The following is a 19,986-nucleotide window of genomic DNA, read 5'->3' as shown; positions in this document are numbered from 1 at the left end:
TAAATCAATTTGTTCAGATTAAACTTACATCAAACTCAAATTTTGACTTTTTTTTCTTTGATGAAATTAAATTACTTGAGTTAAATAATACATTGTATATTCACTGGGATCTCGTCATTCTTTTTTTGTCAGACAGGGGTGTGTCTGTCTTTGGAAGAAAGGGAAAATGGTATTTCATCAGAAAGGGATTCAAGTAACTCAATCTGATTGTAATCTCTAGTGATAGAGTTCAGATCTCCTAATAACAACACTTAGAGGAAAACACAGTTATGAAGTTTGGAATTCGGAGTATCCTTATCAGCCTAGAGTATTCTGGAAAGTGCTGTCACAGAACTGAGAAGTTACATGGTTGGGGCCTCACGCTAAAGAGACAGTAAGGTTTGAAGATGTACACCTATTACCTTGCCTCTTCTCCTATTAAACGCAGAGTTTGAGCCAGGTGCATGCTATGCTATACACACTCTATAGGTTGTCTTGACACGGGAGAGGCTTCAAGCCTAAGAGAAAGTTTTCATACCATTTGACCTAAGGTTCTGTAACCATCTAAAACAGTTGGTGGCAGAAGTCACACAGGCAGTTACTGACGCACGAGCTATTCGCTGCTGCGAACTACGTAAGGTCTGGCTTCTAGAAGGAGGGAGCCCTGTGTCTCTTGGACATACGCACACCAGACAGAGGCTGTACTGTTAGTTTCTGCTTTCTAGCCAAGATCAATGTCGGCTTCCAACTGTTGTTTCTCCCCTACTGCAATTTCCTATCAAACAGGTTAGGTTAAACCAACTGAATTTAACTACGTACAGCAGAGTCTCTTCTATGCTGAAGGAAGAAAGATGAAGCCTCCTCACACAGCTCGCGCTCGCCCTGGATGACAAGGAATAACTAACAAAGTAAAGGGCACAATGCAGGGTATCTGCCTTCCCAGGTGAAACATGCCTGTCCAAATTAGGACAGGAGAAACGCTAGCAAAGCCCAAGACTCAGGGTTGGGCTGGGTAAAAAACGTAGTTAAAACAGCCAACACACTAAAACAAACAGGCTTGCTCTTTAAGAATGCAAAATTATTTTATAATACAAAATATACCTGACAATAGCAGCACTATTGAAATACTCCTGCATGAGGGGGAGAGAAGAATAAAAGCTGAAAAATGGAGGAATTCTCACTGCAAGCAGCAAGTAGATTTTTTTTCTTCTCCAAAGTGGCAATTGATTGATCTCCCTTACACTTGCTATCAGTTTCATTCTAGAAGTACAAAGGCAAAGGTTTATAGAAACTTGCATTACACAAAGGAAACAAACTGCAAATCTTTTGTTTTTCAACACCGCAGTTGACAGAATAAGAAACTACAGTAACTAGGCTTGGAGAAACAGTCTTCTCACGAGTTCTGCTCCATTCTGAAAAGCTGAACATATATTCTGACTTGTTGCCTAGGGTCCCTTGGCTCCTGTCAAAATACAGTCGCTTGCTTTTTCACGCAGGCTTTATAACACCTAGCACTTTCTTCTTGTTCATTTTGCAGGCTGAAAAGCTACTGCTGCTCTGCTCTAAGTATCCTGTTCCCCAGAAGACCCGCGTTTCGCTCGGATTAGCTGAGCCCGCCGCCCTTTCCACCCGCCTCGCCTCCCCTCGAACGTGACCTGAGTACCCGATGGGCTCTGTTGCCAAGCTCTAGGAAAGTCCCTCTGATCCTCAGGCTCGCTTCACTTTTGATATGCTGCGTTCCAGTTCTCAGAGCAGTTTTTTTTTAATCCTTACCTTTGATTTATAGAAAACACTCCATTCTCCCTCCACCAGGAATATAAAAATTCATGCATGCGTACGTTCCAGTTGTGTATTTCAAGTCTGTTCTTCCAGTCTCAGGTCCTGATAACCACAGCGGACCAAGGATTATATAAAATGCCAACTAACCCATACGGGTCCCACTGCTCCTTTGAGCTGTAAAGAGCCTCTCAAGCCCTGCGTCCTTACAGGGGCACACGGTATCCGGGGTAGCACAGAAGTACAGAAATGAAGCAACACCCACTACCAGGAAACTAAAGGTTGTTCCCTGCCTTCTCCCCTTAAATTCTCTGACAAACTCAAAGGCAAAATACTTCCTCACATTTTGGGGCAAAATCTTTCTCCACAGATCTCCCTGCAGTTGGTTATGGTGCAAATCCATCCAAATACATGATCTACATGACATGATTATGTCATGTAGATTAATGAAGATTCAGTTCCAGTACATGATCTACGTGACAGGAGTGAAGATTAACGAAGATTCGTCCCTCAAATGGCAAGGTTCCTAGCTTATCAGTCACCACGGGTGCAAACACTACGTGGGTACAAGCTCCTTAGTGCTTTCCCTGTACTCCAACAGCGAGCTCCGTCCTGCCTCAACTCCTCCTCGCTGCCGTCTTACAAGAAACGTTCATACCACGTACCTTGCACCGACAGAGGCAGAAGAGTTCCATTAACTACCCAGGGAGAATGACCGAGAGATGGAGTCCAGCTCTCCCGCTCAGGAAAAAACAGTCCTCCGACTTCACATCAAGGACCTGTCTCTGTATTATAAAATCTTTGCCGAACTCAGCAGTCGATGGATCTATAGGCCCCTATGAGCTTTCAAAGTAGCCTCGGCAAACAGACCCCTAAAATCCTGAAGTCTGACACAGATTTGGCATCTAATTTCCTTACGGCCCCATGGAAGTCCCAGAGCGGAGACTCTCAGCTTCAGACTCGTGATGTTTAACCCCTGGGTTGTACGGGCTTGGCCCTTCCACGCACAGCAGAGTCCGGTACTGAACAAAGCTTCTGAACTCAGACATCCCTTTAGACAATGAGAATTAGCTTCTAAATCTTTAAAGCACTTAAAACAAAACCCTGTAAAAAGTGAACTTCAAGTGCCTCATACTTTAGTCTCCGCATCTTCAATACATCAGCGGCATCGTCCGTTTCCCTGGAGCTCAGTGAGGCATAGCAAATATCACTGCAATTATTAGACATGCTAATGTCTAATTGTTAGCCATCTTAACGCCTAAAAACAGTAAGGATTTAAAGATTAGAGTGAAAAGCGTGATTCTCTGTACCCTAAAAGACAAACCAGTTGTATCGTCTAAATCATGAACTGCCGAATGAAATTCTATTCGATTTAAAATTGCCGAGTTCCAGAGGTCCCTACAAACAGGTTTTGGTTTGGTGGTTGGTTTGGTTTTTTTTTTTAATTATTATTTTGGTAAATTACTTTCGGCTATTTATGACCAAATCCTCGTTTCAGGAACCGTTACTTTATGACTCACATTTAAGCAATGCGGTAGCAACTATAAAACTCGAATCTTTATTTCTGATCCATTAGACTGCCTTTAGGAATGCCCTCTAGGTGTAATCTGAGGGGCTGCATTGTTGTCCACCTACTCACAAGTGGATGTAAGGGAACAAAATGCCAGACTTTTGTCAGAGGTTATTTTCAGCTTGGCGATAGCAATGGCATTGCTCAGATCCCTGAAACTCTCTCTCTCATTCCCCTCCCCTCCCCGCTTATAGGGCCGACGGCAGCGGCCACTGCATTTAAAGAGTGCAGGAATCCCTTGCGTTCAAACCCTTCGAGACCCAAGAAAACCAGGAGAAACAGCAAGCGACGCCGGTAAGTATAGTATATCGCTTTCTGCCAAGACTGTCGGATATACGGGTTTGGGTATTTTTTTTTTTTCCCCCCCAACAGGCGATAGGAACAGCTTATTGCTCGACAATGAAAAATATGTAGGTATAGTACAGAGATGCGAGTCCTACAGAGCTGACAGCAGTGTTTTAGGTTTGGAGGAGCCAACTGATAAAAGAGATTCTTCTGGGCTTCTCGGCTTGTTGAGTAGCTACTAGTGTTACAAGAACGGGGCTGGGGGGATTCTCGTTAATGAGATACGCCTTTTCACTACGTGCAAGACCCGATAACAGAAGTTTCACAAGCTTTAAAAAAATGTTGTTACAGAGCTACAGAATTCTGTTTTCCACAAATAGTTTGCCTTTGTACATACACTTTTTAAAGCATACAAATTTAGGTGCTTTCATCATTTCTCCGATAAAAGTATTCTAGAAGGGAAAAAGAAAAAAAACCACGCAACCAAAAATCCTCAAAATATTTAGTGTCAGTGACCAATGTGTTTTATGTCAAACGAGAAGAAAACTTCCATGCAGACTTGACAGAAAAGGGCTAGATAAGAGCGCAGGATGAAAGGATTCACACATCCATCACTCAAGCATTAAAAGACAGGAGGGTTGGTCAAGTCTTCAGAAAAGCCCCAATAGTTTAAAAAAAAAAAAAAGAAGAAGAAAAGAGTTATTTACTTTGAAAAGTTTTCTACCTAAATGTAAAATTATTTCAAAGAATAAAGCCTCGTATGTAGATAAAATAATTCTGTGTCTGACCTCAACCATGATGGCAACGTTTCACAGTCCATAACAGTTTTGCTTGGCATTTAAATTCAGACTTAGTGCACAGACAAGGATTTAGAGAAGGATCTTGGGGAAGGAGAAGTGAAAGGCGATAGCCCAGGATTAGGTCTGGGAAAAGGAACAGGTCATTTGTACAGCAGGATGCAATTTCCCACAGCCACATGGATCAAACTGAATTCTGTGCACGTACGTGCGAGTGTATGGGGGTGGAGGGGGGGGGTGGTTGTTCTTTAAGTCAGAACGAAGTACCTTGTTCTAGTGTCGGGGTATCTTATTTTTTGGAGGTACAATCTTAAATTTCTACAACGGCGTGCACAACGGAAGCTTTAAAAGAAATGTGGCGTTACTATGCTAAAAAATAAGAGATAATTGGAAGGACAGAGAGATGAAAGCGAAGGACTCAGACACAGGAATCTTTTTATCAGCTTTGCACGTCACGTGCTTCATCTCAAGTCACTTAAAATCTTTTGTTTCAAAAGGGCTTGTGTAACTTAGTGCGACCACCGTCGATGAAAAATCATATTAACGTTCCTGGGTCAGCGTGGAAATTCCTATCCCTTGATCTCCATGTGTTGGTTTACTGCAGAAATCAAGGAAAAAATGCCAGTCATCATGAGCCTGTGGTAGAGACTAACTAATGCTAGTATGACACTAACTACTAAACTTAAGATTTACCTGTATGCATAGCCCATTGAACGCATCGGAATATAAGAAATATGCTTATCCATACATAACGATATCGCACCTTTCATTAAATGAGCTCACTCTTCCAATACAAGCATTTTCTCTGTTGTGAATGTATTCTGCCGAGAGAGAACGCTTTCTGCAACGGACCGGATTTTGACAAAAACACCTTCAGGCTTTGAGATGCAGCGGCAGGAATTGTGCTTTACACTGCAGACACATCAAGATATACCATAGCGAGCGGTAGTTGGAGAGAAAAAGAGAGTAACTATAGCAGCTTTTTTTGCTGCTTTTATAAAGGAAGCTATACATTGTTACCGCCGAGGTGCTGGGGAGGCAAGGCCCACTGAGGACGGTGGAATGAGTGACCGGTGGTCACAGGACAGGTCAGCAGCGGAGCTGTGATTAGATACCGCAATGAGGTCCCGGCTGCATTGGCATTTCCCACAGGCTTCAGCTGGGAAGAGAATTTCAAATGTAGCCTTGATACTTGCATTTCAGTGTAGACAGGGGTTTCATTTGATATTACTACTGTTTGTTTATTAGGCAAGGAATTAGTATTCTTATACTTTTAACTGGGTCTAGACCGAGCAGCTAGCTGGGACTAAAATAAAGAGAGATACAAGGCACATCCTCTCCATCGGTCCTGGCTCAGCATTTCTACCACCATTTCTACCAGCGGTCACAAAGACCAACATTTCCCATTCCGTTTAGCCACTTCAAAGCCATCCTGTAGCACATGTGGCACCCTGAGATAATCCTCCCAGCCGCAAAATAAGTGACTTCTGCAGTCCGTTCAGATATGACTTGAGCTCTAGACTATCAAACGTGTAAGCGTTTAGAAGGGAAACCCTCGTGTTTAGCAAGGAAACGCCAGAATTACTTTCAACATCCTTGTCACCTGCACCGCACCGCCTAGCACTAGCGCTGCCCTTTACTCCTCGGCACAACTTCATCGGGCCAATCCTGCGTCCGCTTCCCCTTTAGATCAATGGATCTAAATATATTTTTGGATTATCTTCTTATCAATAGCACTCTGATTAGAGCGAGACACACTCTGTGACAGTGCGGTGACATCCAGCTTTGTACGGCATGACCAACAGCCCAGCAGAAGATGGCTCACATTTTTTCATGCCTGTGCAGAGCACTGAAACACTTCAAAGGCTTCCTTGCTCCGAGGCTAGCCTAGACACTAGCGTTACAAGCTCTAAATAACGAGAAGCATGTATCCTTGGCTGCACATCTGACGTGTATAAATTCTACTCCGTGTAGTAGCTTCATTTTGAAAAGGAACGATACGAGCTGCTGAATGCTATTAGAACAAGACCGAGAACACTCCTCCAGCTTAACAGTACCGTCAGTGCCTGCCAACACGCCGCAATATTAATACTCAAAAGTTTCTCTGTCGCATGTGTCGTACATTTAGATTGGGCCCACTCTACTTCCCACTGGATCACCAAAATGTAAGTCGTACCGTGCGGTTAGCAGTCACTGCAAGTTAACCAGATTTAGACAACAAAGTTCAGGGAATTTCAAGGGGGTTTAGATACTGACGCCCAATGAAGTTAAGTGAAATTAAGACTTTGGGTATAATTTTTTTTCCTACAGCAAACAGGAGACTGACTTCTATTTGCATGTTGTAAGGATGGAGATTTAATCCACTGTTATAATCTAGATGAGTAGAAAACTATGAATGGCATATACCCTGTGGCATTTGCTTGCTCACGGTAACGCCGCTGCACAGGCAGCATCCGCAGGGACGGCCACTGCAGGTCAGCGCTCGGAGAGACCAACCAAGCAAGGACTCGACGAGCACGGGCTTGCCCTGGTGCCTCACCCAGCTGTTAACCGGCCGGCGCAGGCATCGCGGCATACGCTGCCATTCTCACGCCGGTACCCTTACCGGAACGTTTTTACTGTGACTTCTTTCTCCTACAGCTTCCCATCAGGTGATGCCAAAAAAACCATGGAAAATGTGTATGCGTGCCCAGTCACGGTACTATAATTAGCCTCGGGAGCAATGGTTCTTTTAAGAGCTCTAACCACAGCCCGTAACAGCACAAGGCTCGCTATCACGCATTATCAGACCTTTTCAGAGATTAGTTTTTTCCTTCAGCTACTTACATAATTAGAGCTGCTTTCCAACAAGTATCCCGTTGCCACAGATTGAGATGCTTGGTGTGCCTTTGAGGCACCAGCACTTTTACAGAGGCTGGAGGTACAAACCGCTCTCCGCCCAGGCAGCTATCGGTGCTGCCCCACCCGCGAAGGCATTCCACAGAAACTTCATTTGAAAGGGAACACTGTGAACACAAAAATTTCATTTTAACTTTCAAGAAAGTGTCACACAACTGATTTTTATCTCCCGTTGCTCTTCCTTCTCTTAAATGTTTGAAGCAGTGCTTGAACTATTCTTATAACAGAAAAAAATGGCATCGATACCAAAGTACTTTAAGAATAGGAGAAAATACAGAATGGCAGAATGAGACAATAAGATTTTACCTACGCGAAAGATTTCTCCGTGTTCCTTTATCTCCCATTTAAAAGAAATGGAAAAAAGATTTTAGCAGTGCTATGTGGCAAAGCCTTCACTGAGTAGGAAGGGACAAAATTCATTGTCTGTTCCTTGCGTGCAGTTATTTTGGTATCTTATTTCAGCTACATCTGATTTTTGCTTCTTACTCGTTACATTACAGATAAACAGAGTTGAGAGGCAAGCTGGGTTTTCTTTCCCTTCTCGCATCGTTACTGTTTTCTAACTGTCAGAGCAGGTCGGCTGAGGAACAGCCCCCCGAGAGCGCGGTAGGGTCTGAAAGAGATTAGCCACGCCGCTGCCGTCTGACAGCGCAGGACTAGGCTGACGGAGCTGGGCAGGTTGTGCAGCCGAGCATCCGTCGGCCTCACAGAGAGAAGGAGAGATTGGATCTTGCGTGAGGATGGCAGCTATGCTGCCTCACTGCAGGTAACAGCCGCAACAGCCAGTACGTAATTATACAGGGTTACGGATATATTAATAACCGCAGCACTAAAGCGGAGACGTTTGGGTATGCTGGTATCGGCACTGTTAGCAAACACCGATCGTTAGAACGTGCCCACGCCGCTAGGTCTTCGGCGCTATTGATTCAGCGCGTGGGCACACTCCTGCGCTATCTGCCTTTTGCTGGACAGACGCGTCTTTTACACCATTGCACGGTTTCTAGCGTTAGCAGCCAGAAAGAATTCCCTTCAGCTTCAACTTGCAGAGCTGGCACGTAGAAAGCGTTCATTTCGTTCTGAAATTCAGAAGATACAGTACAAAAGTCACTAAACTGATGATAAACATGGGACATGAGTGTCCGGGGTCCAATAGTAAAACGTTAGTCTAAAAGGCAAGCCATTTAAAATACCAGCTATGTTACATCGCTGCTGTGATAAATTCCCCTCGCTCTCTCACTTGACTTCAGAAGAAAATTCTCAGGTAGCAGGCCTGATTCAGCGTTTAAAATCCTTTTCTTAGTTAAGAATATCTCATGGTGAATTTAATCAAATACAAATAGCACAAGCAGGCTTCAACAGAACTATAATAAGAAGGTGACTGGTTTTCCAAGAAGGAGAAGGAAGGTCTGCGCCAGGAGCTTGGAACAACCCGATAATATCACGTGCAGGTGACAAGATGACGTCCCAGTCTTTCCAGAAACGATGACTCAAACAAGAAAACAGAAGGGCAAACCGTAGGTTGGGGTTGTTTCAGATGTGCGATAGCACAATCATCAGGAAGGGCACTTACCGAGCCTGCCGACAGGCGACCTCAGCCGGGCTCCTGGCTCCAGCACTGCCCTCCTGCGTGACCTTGGGCAAGTCACTTAACAGTAACTGGCATAGGAAGAACTGCAACAGTAAGTGCTACTCCCTTTTTTTTTTCCCCCTCAGATGTTATATTTTTTTAAAGCAATTGACAAAGAAAAACACGCCTTAATCGCCTTGCGAACCTATCTGTTGTTACTTCATAACGGCTGTGCTGCACAGCCATCTTGCAGCTGTTTTATGAGGAATTGAGAAAAGCAACAACCAACTGGTTTCTATTAAAGCATCCTCTGAAATAACATCGTGCATTTGTTAAACTTCAAGGTGGAACTACCCAGGTGTGAATTGTATAAAATGATATCGTACTGACACAGAAAATTGCCTTTATACATGTCACCCAGGAAGCTTGTGTGGCACTGGATGAACTAGCACTTGCTTTGGAAAGGTACAAATAGTACTGTATGCTGTCTCTTAACGGAGAGTCTAGGTAGGATACTGTTCTGTAGAAAATTTAATGCCAAATAGCGTCCACACTTTCGCTTAAACTCCAGTAAAGCTTCAAAGTGTTTGTTAGCCTTCATTTTAATGCCTTGCAAAACCAGATCAACACACACAAAGCAAAAACCGAGGGGAAAAGGCTACGCTGGGGTACAGGGGAGGGCAGGATTGAAAGAAAATGAGTATTTGTTGAAAAATAAATGCTAGAGCCACTTCTCCAGAAGAGGTTTCAGAGGTTTCTCCAGAATCATTTCACGTATTTACCATCGCAACATACTGAGCTCAGGAATATCCTTATTTACAAAAGAGGGTCGCAGGGGACAGAGGATTTAGATTGCCCCCGTCCCCGAAGCACCAGCCCGGCACCCTTGCCCACGGACAGGATACATCCCTGCTGCCGCACAGGTACGTAGCGTACGCCGGCTACCAGCCTGCCTCAAAGACGCGTTCCACCAGCCACAGTTCCCGACAGCAAGGAAGGTCTCCCCAGGTCTCCCCTCCTCGTAGGGCTGTAGCAGCTGGGTGGGCTCTCAGCTACCAGACAGCCTCCAAGGGCTGCCGTGTACTGCACACGAGCAGATATCGGCTTGGGGCCACCCTGCAAGAGCAGTTGACTGGAGAGCGGGGGGGGGGGAATTAAAAAAAAAAAAAAAAAATCAAGCTGTTCTGTTAAAAAGAATTTACTCTTGCTGTTGTATTTATTTCTGTAATTTGATTTTCTAGGCTACCCTTCAGAGATAAGGATGCCGAACTGGGGAGGTGGAGCCAAATGCGGTGCCTGTGAAAAGACGGTGTACCACGCTGAGGAAATCCAGTGCAATGGAAGGAGTTTTCACAAGACGTGCTTCCTCTGCAGTAAGCTGGGCTACGCTGTTCTAACTTCACAGTCCCATTCCCATAGCTCTGTATAAATCTTCCATTAAAGCTAGTAAATTTACTTTTGTATTACTTTGCGTGCACTAAAGAAGCTTCGTAGTTTCCCCAGTTCAACGCGTTTGCCCAGGGGACACCTACAGCAGGCTTTTAAACTGCCTAAGCAACGTACAGGACGGTAGAAGCAACCAGCGTCAGGCTGAATTTCACACGGGGAAAGTTATGTAAAACTTTACTCGTCTTACTTCTGGGAAAGTTCGAAGTAGAGGGCAGTCACGTCTTAACCCTCCTACCTCAAGTACAGCACAGCGAGACCGATCCTGGTCCAGCACTCGAGAGACCTAAAGATGAAACCCGTTTCCCCTCCTTTTAGTAACGGAAGGATGGAAAATGATCCAATCTGTTTTGAAAGCAGGAGCCACTTCTCTGAAATGCCAGTTTGCCCCTCCAGAGCAGCTCTTAATAATCACGCCCAGTTTTCCAGCCCTTTACGCCAAGCAATCTGCCTCGCAGGCTCCCGGCTTTTCTTTTTGCAAACACGCATTGCATGATTTTTGTTAGGGACACCGGAGTGCTGCAGAATCTAGGTCCATCTCCAAGAAACCCTACCGTCTGTCCCAAAATGTAGCTTATTACAGGTTTGTTTCAAGTTAAAAACTCTAGAAGAACTAAACAAACAGTGCTCATAAGACTGAAGTATGTCTTATTAGGATATTATAGGAGACAATTACTTTTATGGCGAATCCTAACATTAATTCATTTCACATAGGAAAGCTGAAAGACACTACCCCGGCGTCATCAACATCTCCCACCAACACCCTACAAGTGCCTCAGTCTCCTCCTTCCCCGGATTTCACATACCCCATTTCCTTCCTCTTCTGCTCCACGCACCTCTAACGTTTGGCAGATAGCTTCCAGGAATTTTGCTTTCTCTGCAGATGAGCTAGCACTTGGAAAATTAGAGAGGAGGTATCAATTCAGCTCCGTTTGCCCTTTGTGGGGAGAGGAAACGATTTGATAAGGACTAAAGATAGCTACACAGTTTATTTTGCAGGCAATGCTTGAGGTTTAGTACCTTTGCAGTATGAATTCCAGCATGACAGCTTAGAAGCTATTGAACCCACTTTTTTGCCCTCCTTTCCTGGATGGATAGAGGATTCTCGTTTGGAGGCACGAGATAGATATCGCATGCTTAGATGACACGGTACAGCAGCACGCAGAACCAGCCCAAAGGACACACTTGAGTCGTCTTGGCTTTTCTCCAAGAGCCCTGCAAGTGATGCCTAAAAGACTCAGTAAGAAAGAATTCCCCCAAAAAGTTTTCAGTTAATTGACAACCTTCAGCCAATTCTTACAGAATAGTAAAAATCTCAGTTTTGTGAAAACTAAAAACTTATTGCTTCCCTGTGCTGCCTGTAACAATTAATACTAGATAGCAGAAAAACTACAGGGAGAGGGACATGAATGTGGTAATTATGAGAAAAGCTCTGACTGACGCTTGTGCTTTATCAAATGCTGGAAAGTGATATGGCAGAAGATGACAAATGAGTAGACTCTCCAGTGTCTAATAAAAATAAACACCTGTCGTAATAGGGCATAGTTAATAATATTTCTCTCCCACCTAACACTGGAACAAGTTTAAGCTTCATTCTTAGCATAACTGATTTTTTTTTTTTTTAGTGATTCACGATAAACAACACACATCCATTAGCTCTGCCAACTGCTTGTTTGGTTTGTTGGGGGTTTTTTTTGTTTGGTTGGTTTGGTTTTGGTTGCTTGGTTGGGGTTTGTTTTTTTTTTTTTAATTTTATTTTGCTTGCCCCTTGTAGTCATAAGTCTGAACTGAATTATGAATAGGCTAGATACTAAAAAAAGCATTCCCAGAAGTATGTTTAAGGTCAAAAACTAAAGATGTGTCTAAGCCCAGGTGGCACACGAGAGGTATGTTAATTGGCTTTCCTTTTCCCATGATTCACACACCAGCAGCAGCAGCTCTGGACGACTCAGTATCATGTATCGCGTTCGTGAGCTTTTCAATGAACCAATTATAGGATTTTCATTTCTCAATAGAAGAAAAACAATCCTCCCCGACCTAGTCTCAGGTACAGAAAGAGTTAACCTATTTAGCTGAGCTTTTACTCAGCTTATAATTGTACTTACTTATATTTATATAAGTATACTTACTTATAATTATATTAAATCTATTTAAAATGTATTTTAGATTATATTTGACCAGACACACAAAACACACCAGTATTTTTCCACCAAAGAGTTCAATTTGGGCAAAATTAGAAACAAGTCAAACCAACCTGTTAACACCGTAAGAATCAGACAAGCGAAACCATAAATCACTCTCTCCACTCCATAGTTTTTCCCTACAAGTGTTACGAGAGAGAAACTTCTTCCCAACAAACCCTCCTTCCCGTGCAGATTGCCGCTTACCTACCTTGTTTCCCCGTCAGCTTTTACTTAAACGGCAGCCGTGACGGATATTTGGCAGGATCTCACGCCATCAACCTGAAACTTCTCCGTGCCTGCTCATGAACAGTATCTGGTGGCAGATGACAGGTCTCAAAGTTATTTCAACAATAGCACTTCAAGGGCTTTTGCTCCATCTGTTGTGGTGAATTGATACTCTATGCCCAAGGTGCCAGAAATAGAAACTTTATCTACTGCTAGAGTTTCCATCAGCCCTCAACTGCCTTCGCAAACATAATTATCGTTTTAAAGCAGAAGAGATTGTAGCACGACGGGATCAGGTTCACACATTTACAGAAGCCCCTCGTTTTATTTCTATTAACTATAAAAGTTCCTTGCAAATTACTTTCCCCTCTACGCAGTACAGTGACAGGATTAAAGCTGCAGAGGTTCCAGCATCAGCTTAAATTCTGCGATGTGGATGTATTTCAGACTCGCAGCAGGACAGTTAAAATGAACATGGAGGGAAAAGCGACTAATCAAACACTCAGCTAGCTCTTCTAGAGCTTGGACTTCCAACCACTTTCAATACTTGTGTATTTCACAGGTTTCTGTTGCTTACGTGAGCTAAGCAACTTTATTTTCCAAGCTATCGACAGCCCACGCGCGACTGGAATGCCCTCGGCGGGGCACGCACTTGTTCAAGGGAAGCTGTAGAGAAAGTTTTTCCCTATTTCCCCGGCCCCCCCTGCCATCAACCACCATTGACACAGCGAGCAATTTGTAAGAAGTGTTGAAATTTTAGATTTTAAGCATACTAAAAAACCCCGATTTTTTATTATGGGCACTCCAAACGGAAACCTTCATCCTCTCTCGATGGGGTGGAGGCTGTCCCATGCCGAGCTCCCCAAAGAGTGCAGCATACGCAGTCACCAAGCAGACGAGGAATGTAGCTACTATTTTTTTCCCCATTCATTGTTGCCCAATTTCCATGCATAAGCAGCAAGGAGATCCACTGGACCGGTAACAGAATTCAGCCTCTAAACGCTGACCGGGTTTCAGATGGGCAAAGAACTGGAGAGAGAGTCATCTAGCTTCTACGGCCACTCGATGAGAATAGCCCCGCGTGAGACCGGCCTCAGCAGCGTTCTTTAGCTCTCGGTGTGGCTTGTGTTTCTCAAAACATGGATACTTGCTTACCGAGATCCCCACATAAGCAGCTGTTAGCGCTCATTAACTTTCGGTCCTTCCAAGTCGGGGCTTGGTTTAAAGCAGTGCTGTAGAGGATATAACTTGTATTCCATGCTGCATGTTAGGCATTCCTATGGCACCTTCTCTCCAAACCTCTCCCTGACCTTTCCTAGTCAGCTAAGCCAAGCAGTATTTCTCTATGATGAGCGTGACTAGGAGGAGGTCTGTGTTTTTGGAACGGCTGTAGGCATACTCTTGCCATCCTGGAGGAAGTCTAACAGAGCTGGGACTATTTGGGATCATTGCTTTGCCTTGCACTACAGCTCAAACAGATGTGACTAGATAAATAAAAGACCACATTCTGCTTGACTCTGTCTGGACACGGTATGCACACTATAGCCCGTTTTAGAAACGGGCCACATTAAAATAGCGTGGGCTGAGGCGAGAAAGCCACCGCAGACCCAGAGTGACTATTTTGAAAGGTGCAGATGCACAGTAGAATCAATACCCCTGCAACCTCCTTTTTTTTTTTTTAAAGGTTTGGTAGGTTAGGATGATGATCTGAAATCCATCTTAGGCTTCATAGATCCAGACAAATTGTCTTGACAAGCTCATGATTTTGCTAGGGTTAGGGTATAACTTTAGAGTGGCAAAAGAGCATGTTGTGTGCGTGCACGGCTATGTTAGCAACAGCCCAGTGAAGTTTTATACTGACTCCAGGCTAACACCCTCCTTGTCCTGTATTTTTAAAGATAAACAAACATAAACACGAATTGTAATTCTTCTGAATCACATACAATCAATCACATTCTTCTGAATACATACACATACATTGGAGACGCAAATGTTTATATGTGCCTCTCTCTCTGTGTTTTCAGTGGCTTGCAGAAAAGCTCTGGACAGTACCACAGTAGCAGCTCACGAATCTGAAATCTACTGCAAGACTTGTTACGGGAGAAAATACGGTCCCAAAGGTATTGGCTTTGGGCAAGGGGCAGGATGTCTCAGCACTGACACTGGTGACCATCTAGGCTTGAATCTGCAACAGTGAGTTAAATCCCACTGACAGCACCTTTTTCTGGTACTACTTGTCACTTAGCGGGCTATTTTAGGTATTTTATTCTGTTTCCATATCATCATCTAGCATAAGTAGCAGAGCAGACTTTGCTACAACCTTTCCTTCAGTGGACACAGTAATTTACCAGTTTTTAATGATGTTCAGCCTCTTTATGCCTTCTTCATAAATTATCTCCTCCTTCAATGGGCAATTATTCTGCAGAAGCAGCCTTTATATGCCACCACAGATGTAAATATTCACTGCAATCATAATTTGACATTAGTAGCGCAGTGGTAAAGTCACATTCACCACAGAACATGAGAATATTTTTTTTTCCCCTATCAGAGGCTAAAATATAGCTAGGTTATGCTGTTAGAGAAATAATCACACTACCACATACTGTTAACTCACCTCTCAATGAGGGAAATAATGTTTCTAAATCCTCCCTGTGGCTCAAATAACACTCACAAACACACTGAGAATATGTTTGAACAACGGAATTCTAATGGGATACCATCTTCCAAAAGCCTCAGCTGCACATAATTACCTCTGACAGTACATTTTTATAGTATTTTTTCTACGATTCTCAAAGCTGCACATTTCCAAATCAACAATGCTTTCTTCTGGTATTACTGTAAGGAAACCAATTAACCAATATGCTGTGCAGGAAATAAAAGCTTAAATAACGTACTTAACTGTAGCTCCTTATAAGATATGAATCCATTACAGGCAGAGTTCTGTCTCAGACACTGTCACGTCCTGCAGAGTTAAGGACCTGTTGCAGTCCAACAATCCGGTAATTCAAAAGCCATTCTGTCAAAGGCTTTAGGCTAGCACAACCACATAAAGCACGAAGTCCAGACATACAAAGCAAAGCTACTTTCTGATGTGCTTTTGACCCTAGGCCAGCGTAGAACCCCAGCTCCCTTCCAAATGTTACAGTGACTATGAAACTACTGCAGGCAAAATCTAAGGGTTTTTTCCCTGCTCACTACCGAGTGCCAGCAGAGAACCAGTCACAAAGAATAGAGAGGTCTTCTGCTTGTATTTTCCCCTCTTGCCTATCAATAAAATAATTTTTTTTTACTTTGACTTTTCCATTAAACATAATCTTTTCTGCGCATGGCTACTCTCAGCTCCGTCCACTCCGCCTGAAACAGGCAACACCAGTGGTTACAGTATCAGCATTTCAACCACACAACACAGAATTCAGTAAATACTTGCATTCCCCCCCCCCCCGCCTTTTGCATATCGAAGACCAGTACTTTGGTAATTTTTATCCCTTACCAAAAAATCATGAAATCATATTTCTAGAACAAAGATAACATTCTAAGCAGTATTTTAAAACACTGAAAACTTCCATTTTAGGGGGTCACCAAAGTCTGCTCGCCCTTCGACACCAACTAATCCTTCAAAGTTTGCCAAAAAGATGGTAGATGTGGATAAGTGTCCCCGCTGTGGCAAATCAGTGTATGCTGCAGAGAAGATCATGGGAGGAGGCAAAGTAAGTAGTTACTACAGCACTAGAAACAAAACACGCTCTTATAATGGTGATGAACTATAGCTAGTAGGTCCTTGATCTTCTAAGATTTTACTCATAGTCTCGATGAAGAAAACGCGAGGATGAATTAGCAAATTGCTAGAGTCTGATGTACTGACTTTTAGCTTTAAAACCACGTGCTTTTTGTCAGCCTTCAATTTTTTGCATCTTGTTGATGTCTGAGGAACAACTCCTGGCTACGGTACAGGCTGGCTCTTCTACCGCTGTCATTCTACTAACATCTCTGGAGATACTTATAATTTAAACATTTATTTGTAGTAGCAATTGCAGATAAATTGAAGAGATTCTGTGACTAGAAAACCAAAAGCCTGCCTCGCATGACATGCCAGGTCTGCTCTAGGCACTCTCACTAGAATATCATCTCTGCACATGAAAGAAATGGCCAAACCAAGAGTAACATCTATAGCGCTCTGCTTTTTACTAGACCTCCATTAATAACAAAGTCACTAGGTAAGATCTTGGTATGGGATAATAAAGTAACTGAAAAAAAGACATCTAGAATGACTAAAAATGGAAGTCATAAGACCAACAAGACAATTTTAACCTTTTCACCCCACAAAAAGCAACAGTTTTTTGCTTCTTGTACCTGCTAGCCGTGCACTTTCTGTAATATACAATGAATTGTCTTAATTTCCTCAGCCTTGGCATAAGACATGCTTCCGCTGTGCTATTTGTGGAAAGAGTTTAGAATCTACAAATGTTACAGACAAAGATGGAGAGCTCTACTGTAAAGGTAAGAATTGTCATGAGCTGAACTGGGTTATTGAGTCAATCTAAAATTACTCTTTTTAGAGCTAGTATTGCCATCATGATTTACCTTGCTGCATGCTTACCAACTTCATGAAATTTCATTTCATCTTTTTTAACAACTTTCTGAAAGCAAAGCAAAGAGCTATGGTAACACTGCAGTTGCATCTTCTACTATTAACATTTAAAGTTGTAATTTTTCTACAAATATGACATCCTCTCAGATCTGTCCTCGGACCTTCTAACAGGAAGACTGGCCATATGTACCGGGCAGACTCTTGTACCTGGCATAATCTCTCTCACTCAAAAAAACCCAGCACAGAACAACAAAAAAAACCAAAGCACAAAGATACAGTTCTTCAAAAGTCACGGTCCTAATTGGACTTCTTCCAGTAAAAGATACTTCCACTATATTGGTAGCACAGAAGATAACGCATCCATGCTAAATTATACATCCAGATGTTCTCCTCAGATCGAGACGATTCACAGACTTGACTCTTAGAAATAGCTTAAAGGGAAAAACATGCAAAGTTTTTATATCCTAGGCTAAACTTTACAGGAATCCTAAAGAAGAATACTTAAGTTCTGTGACTTTGGGTGCAGTCTGGCCACTGCAAGTGATCAAATTAGCAGATTTCGAGAAATATCCTGACCATTACAACTTCCTTAGCAGAGCTGTGATAAATAACTATGCACACACTTAGCAATACAGAGTTAAAATGGAATGGTTTAAACTACCATCAATAGTTTCTGGACTAAGCTCTAGTTCTTTTAATCTCCTCTGAAAGTCTCCAACTTATTACTCACTCTGTATTACTCATACAGACCAAGTTTCACTGAGTACTTTCAGACAGGAAAGTAGTTTTAATGAAAATGTCACTTAGAGCCTAAATACATACAGTTTCTTATTTTTTAATTTCTTAAATTTTGTTTTGGAGAAGATCAGATGCGACTTTTGTTTAATTCAAATACGTGACCCCAGTTTCACTATTAGAACCTGTCGACACTTCTGAGAACGATGCTATTTCGGACTTCCTTCCTTTTATTAAGTTTGGAAGTAATACTAAAACCAAAAGCATAGTAGTACTAAAACCAAACCGAAGTCACTTAACCGCTGTATGAAAACATTCAGAATACCATTTACCTCCCTCCTTCTTCTGCAGTTTGCTACGCCAAAAATTTTGGTCCCAAAGGAATTGGGTTCGGTGGCCTCACTCAAGTGGAAAAGAAAGAGTGCGAATGAGAAGAAATGGATGCAACAGACTCAAACTGCTGTTGATACCACCAAGTGATAGTAGTCAAGTAAAACGTTAAACATCGCATATTGCTAAGAACCTAGGGCATTTGTTTAATATTTTCCGCCTTGCAGGAAAAACTTGCGAGCTTGTATCTTAAGAAATTGTTAGACTAGCTTAAAAAGGTACAGTGATAAAGCTAGATTCATGTTTGTTTTACAGTAAATAAAGACAAAAAACCTCATGGAACATTATTGCTTCTTAAACTAGTATTTACCACACTTTAGACTGGAATTCCAGAGACTCAGCATACCGTCCCATTAAGATAGAGATACCCTATGGAGCTCAAGGGTCAGAGTGTTCCGACTTCGGCCGTATTTTCCTTCGTTCAGAATGTTATGCTGTCTATATTTCTACCAATCTCCTAATGGAGTTTTAAACTTTTTGACATTTTGTGTTATGGCAAAGCAGATGTTATTCACTTTGAGACAATTAAAAAGGATTTGAAATTCTTTCTCTCAAAGGAGGTATTTCTGAAGAAAACCAACCTTTCCATAGAGTACAGTGTTGTAAGTTTTGTTATTGTATGTTTTCAAGCTACAATAAAGTACCAGTATTGCTTCACATTATTTTTTACTCGAATTTGTTTGTGCTTTATGTTCCATAATGTCGCCGATAAATGCATTTCACCGAGATGAAATCCCCCATTTCTTCGCTACAAGTATTATGTCTCATTACATTACTCTTATGTTGTCAATTCTAGATGGTATTTAATTTTAATTTTCTGATCTTGATCTGTTTCCCTGATGATTTTCATTATTCCCTACTTTGACTTACATTCAAAACCAGCCAGCCGCTCCAGTTTGACATTGTAGGCTTTTCTTGGGAACATGGCTGACATCTAGCTATTACAGAACTATGCGTGCAGCTGTGAATAATTCCCTCTTTTTATCTACATTGCTATTTTCCATCATCCACTTACCCTTTTTCATACAATAACAGGGCATACGTACACACAAAATACAAGGCAAAGAGTCAGGCTTTTTCTTACGGTTTTGTGCTTACCCTTTCTTAAATACCTCACTGGTCACATATCCCTTCAACCTATTTCAGTCTGTAAAAATACACTTAGCGGCATGAAAGCCCTATTTTATTACATGTAAACCCTCCAAATACAAAGACTTAATAGAGGTTTTCACAACATAAGCAATAAAATTACAGGGTAATTGTAATATTAAGCTTTTAAATATGAACATTTCCCTTCATATTCAAATGTAATTTTCTTTTATTATCTGCTAAATAAAGCAAAAGGTACCAACATGGTTTCGGTTTTGAAATTCTGTCCTAAACTTACCTTTAAAAAATATACTCTTAGTGTCATCTCATCATGGAAGATTTCAAATAATCTCAGCCCAAACTATATATACACACGGTGATTGTTCCATATACAAACCTGCTGTAGCTTATGCAAGATAGGTTTAATATTTAAAACAATAATAAAAATAAAAACAAGC

At 42.2% G+C, this 19,986-nt stretch overlaps 1 protein-coding gene across 1 annotated transcript; it reads left to right on the top strand.

Moving 5' to 3' along the window:
- Positions 1-3,491: 3,491 nt before the first annotated feature.
- CSRP3 (cysteine and glycine rich protein 3) lies at positions 3,492-19,096 on the top strand. The gene is made up of 6 exons (XM_075501419.1): positions 3,492-3,619; positions 10,114-10,245; positions 14,751-14,919; positions 16,298-16,433; positions 17,130-17,223; positions 18,401-19,096. Exons 2-6 carry the CDS (start codon positions 10,134-10,136, stop codon positions 18,478-18,480), a joined length of 591 nt encoding a protein of 196 aa, XP_075357534.1. The 5' UTR covers positions 3,492-3,619; positions 10,114-10,133; the 3' UTR covers positions 18,481-19,096.
- Positions 19,097-19,986: the final 890 nt, after the last annotated feature.

Source organism: Mycteria americana, chromosome 5 (assembly GCF_035582795.1).
Source record: "Mycteria americana isolate JAX WOST 10 ecotype Jacksonville Zoo and Gardens chromosome 5, USCA_MyAme_1.0, whole genome shotgun sequence".
NCBI classification, from domain to species: Eukaryota; Metazoa; Chordata; class Aves; order Ciconiiformes; family Ciconiidae; genus Mycteria; species Mycteria americana.
The sequence above is the reverse complement of the archived record's forward strand: the minus strand, read 5'-3'. Positions and strand labels throughout refer to the sequence as shown.